At 50.4% G+C, this 1,837-nt stretch overlaps 2 protein-coding genes across 2 annotated transcripts; one reads left to right on the top strand and one right to left on the bottom strand.

The window, feature by feature from the left end:
• Nucleotides 1-156: 156 nt before the first annotated feature.
• On the top strand, nt 157-663 carry LOC128277080 (uncharacterized; the record flags this gene model as incomplete). Its single annotated transcript, XM_053015527.1, has 1 exon — nt 157-663. A coding segment is annotated over one exon (507 nt), but the record flags the coding sequence as incomplete, so codon positions are not given.
• A 156-nt stretch (nt 664-819) lies between these two features.
• Nucleotides 820-1,409, bottom strand: LOC128277079 (bcl-2-related ovarian killer protein homolog A-like; the record flags this gene model as incomplete). The annotated part of the gene is given in 2 exon segments (XM_053015526.1): nt 820-972; nt 1,056-1,409. Coding segments are annotated over 2 exon segments (507 nt in total), but the record flags the coding sequence as incomplete, so codon positions are not given.
• Between the last annotated feature and the right edge of the window lie 428 nt (nt 1,410-1,837).

The following is a 1,837-nucleotide window of genomic DNA, read 5'->3' on the forward strand; positions in this document are numbered from 1 at the left end:
ACTGTGGTCGAATTTGCGGCCAGTGGAATGATATGGTACGGACCAACACCGTATTGCTTGGAGGAGATATTCAACGCCACGGAGGTGAGAAAAACATGCCGGAGAGAAATGCCAGAGGAACTAACAATACGCGTGTCTCTTTATTTCCATGAACAGCCCTACTTGAAGAAAGTCGTGTCCGCCTTCAGAGTGGCATCACCGGCGGAAACAAAGCTCCATGCGCAAGAGGCTAAAACCGGGTTCATCATCGAACAGACACAGCACGGAAACTTTGCTCCGAACGACTTTCTCGATCGCGAGACCTCCACGTTCTATCAGAAACTGTTGGACGATGTCTACTTTCAAAATTGTGCCGCCCTCAGCACGAAAACCAATCCACTAAGGGCTTCACTGAACGACTATATACTGCGCGTGCAGCAGTCTGGCATCCTGTATCACTGGGGAACAATGACCGCCATCCGCTACCTTCCGACGGAAGTGTTCCGCAATATCGCCAACGCACGTCAGCATCTTCACGACGGGGACGCTGCTCCCCTCGAGATCGGCCATTTCCTAGGCGCGTTTTTCATTTTGGGCTATGGATTGCTGTTCGCCGGATTAGTTTTTCTTGTGGAACTATGGGGCACTAAGGTGACCCGTCGCTTGAAAAACCGTTTGACGTAATTGGCAAAGTTCGATAGAGTTCCTGCAGATGCCTGCATGCTATGTAATGGAAAATATGTTTGATTGCTCTTTAAATTATGATTAATTGCTTGCTTCAATTATCAATATCCAATTCCAGCGGAAATAAAGAAAATTCTAACGACGGCTTTTGCGCTCTTACGAGATAATGTTTGGAAATAAAAGCAGACAGAGGGTCTTAAGAAGAACCACTACAATGAACAGCCCAATCACACAGCTGGCCCCCACCAGGCAGCGGCCCGTGAAGGTGATCTGTTCCTGCGGTGACCTCAACCTGTTCGCCAAACCGATCTATGAGCGAGAGAGAGAGAGAGAGAGAGAGACGATTACACTGTCGGCACGGGAAGGGTTCGCCGGCTCTTTCGCATCTTTACCCAGCCGCCGCCGTTTTCGGAGATCCATGCGACGAGTTCGTCCTCGATCACGTCCAATACGCCCTCCACCAGCTTTGGCAGATAGTCGCGGTGGCCCTGACGGACGCAGTGGACCGAGAGGCCGCCGGCGATGGCAAATAAGGACACTACCTTGCCCCTCGTGATGTCCACCTTGAAGAGGTCGCGGGCGCTCGCACTCAGGCCTATCTTCCGGTTGAACACACCGGACCGCTTCGGCCGACAGCGGATTTACTGGCCGAACAGGCACTGGCCCTGCGTGATGATGTCCTGCAAGGGAACCACCAGCTGCTTCCAGCCGATCATACTCGACAGCTTGCAGGTCACGACCGCAAGCTGTCGAGGTCGGGTCTCAACAACAATTCTCGTTCTTATGTTCTAATCGCATCTGGAGGTCCAAACCCCGTTGGTAAGGATCTTTATTTTCTTAGTCTTTATTTTGTACTAAATCCTTACTCCTTACTTTATTAAAGTAAGAAACTCGGGCAACAATCGTGAATGGCTGGTGCTACCGAAGCGTTCTAGAAAGTTACGAAACGCAAAGAAACGAATGGTTTTTTGAAACTGTTGAATAATTGCAGACAGCAGGTTTCGCGAGGTCGGAAATTAATAGGACTTTATTTGTCTAGAGTTCTAGCGCGACTGACATATGTGGCTATAAATGAGAGAGGCAGTGCTGCCGACTGGCAGTGCTGCCGACTGGCCGTACTGCCGACTGGCAGTGCTGCCGGAACTACTACATTGCAGGAACGCAATTTTCAACA

The sequence above is a fragment of the Anopheles cruzii genome, unplaced genomic scaffold (genome assembly GCF_943734635.1).
Source record: "Anopheles cruzii unplaced genomic scaffold, idAnoCruzAS_RS32_06 scaffold03748_ctg1, whole genome shotgun sequence".
Taxonomy (NCBI): Eukaryota; Metazoa; Arthropoda; class Insecta; order Diptera; family Culicidae; genus Anopheles; species Anopheles cruzii.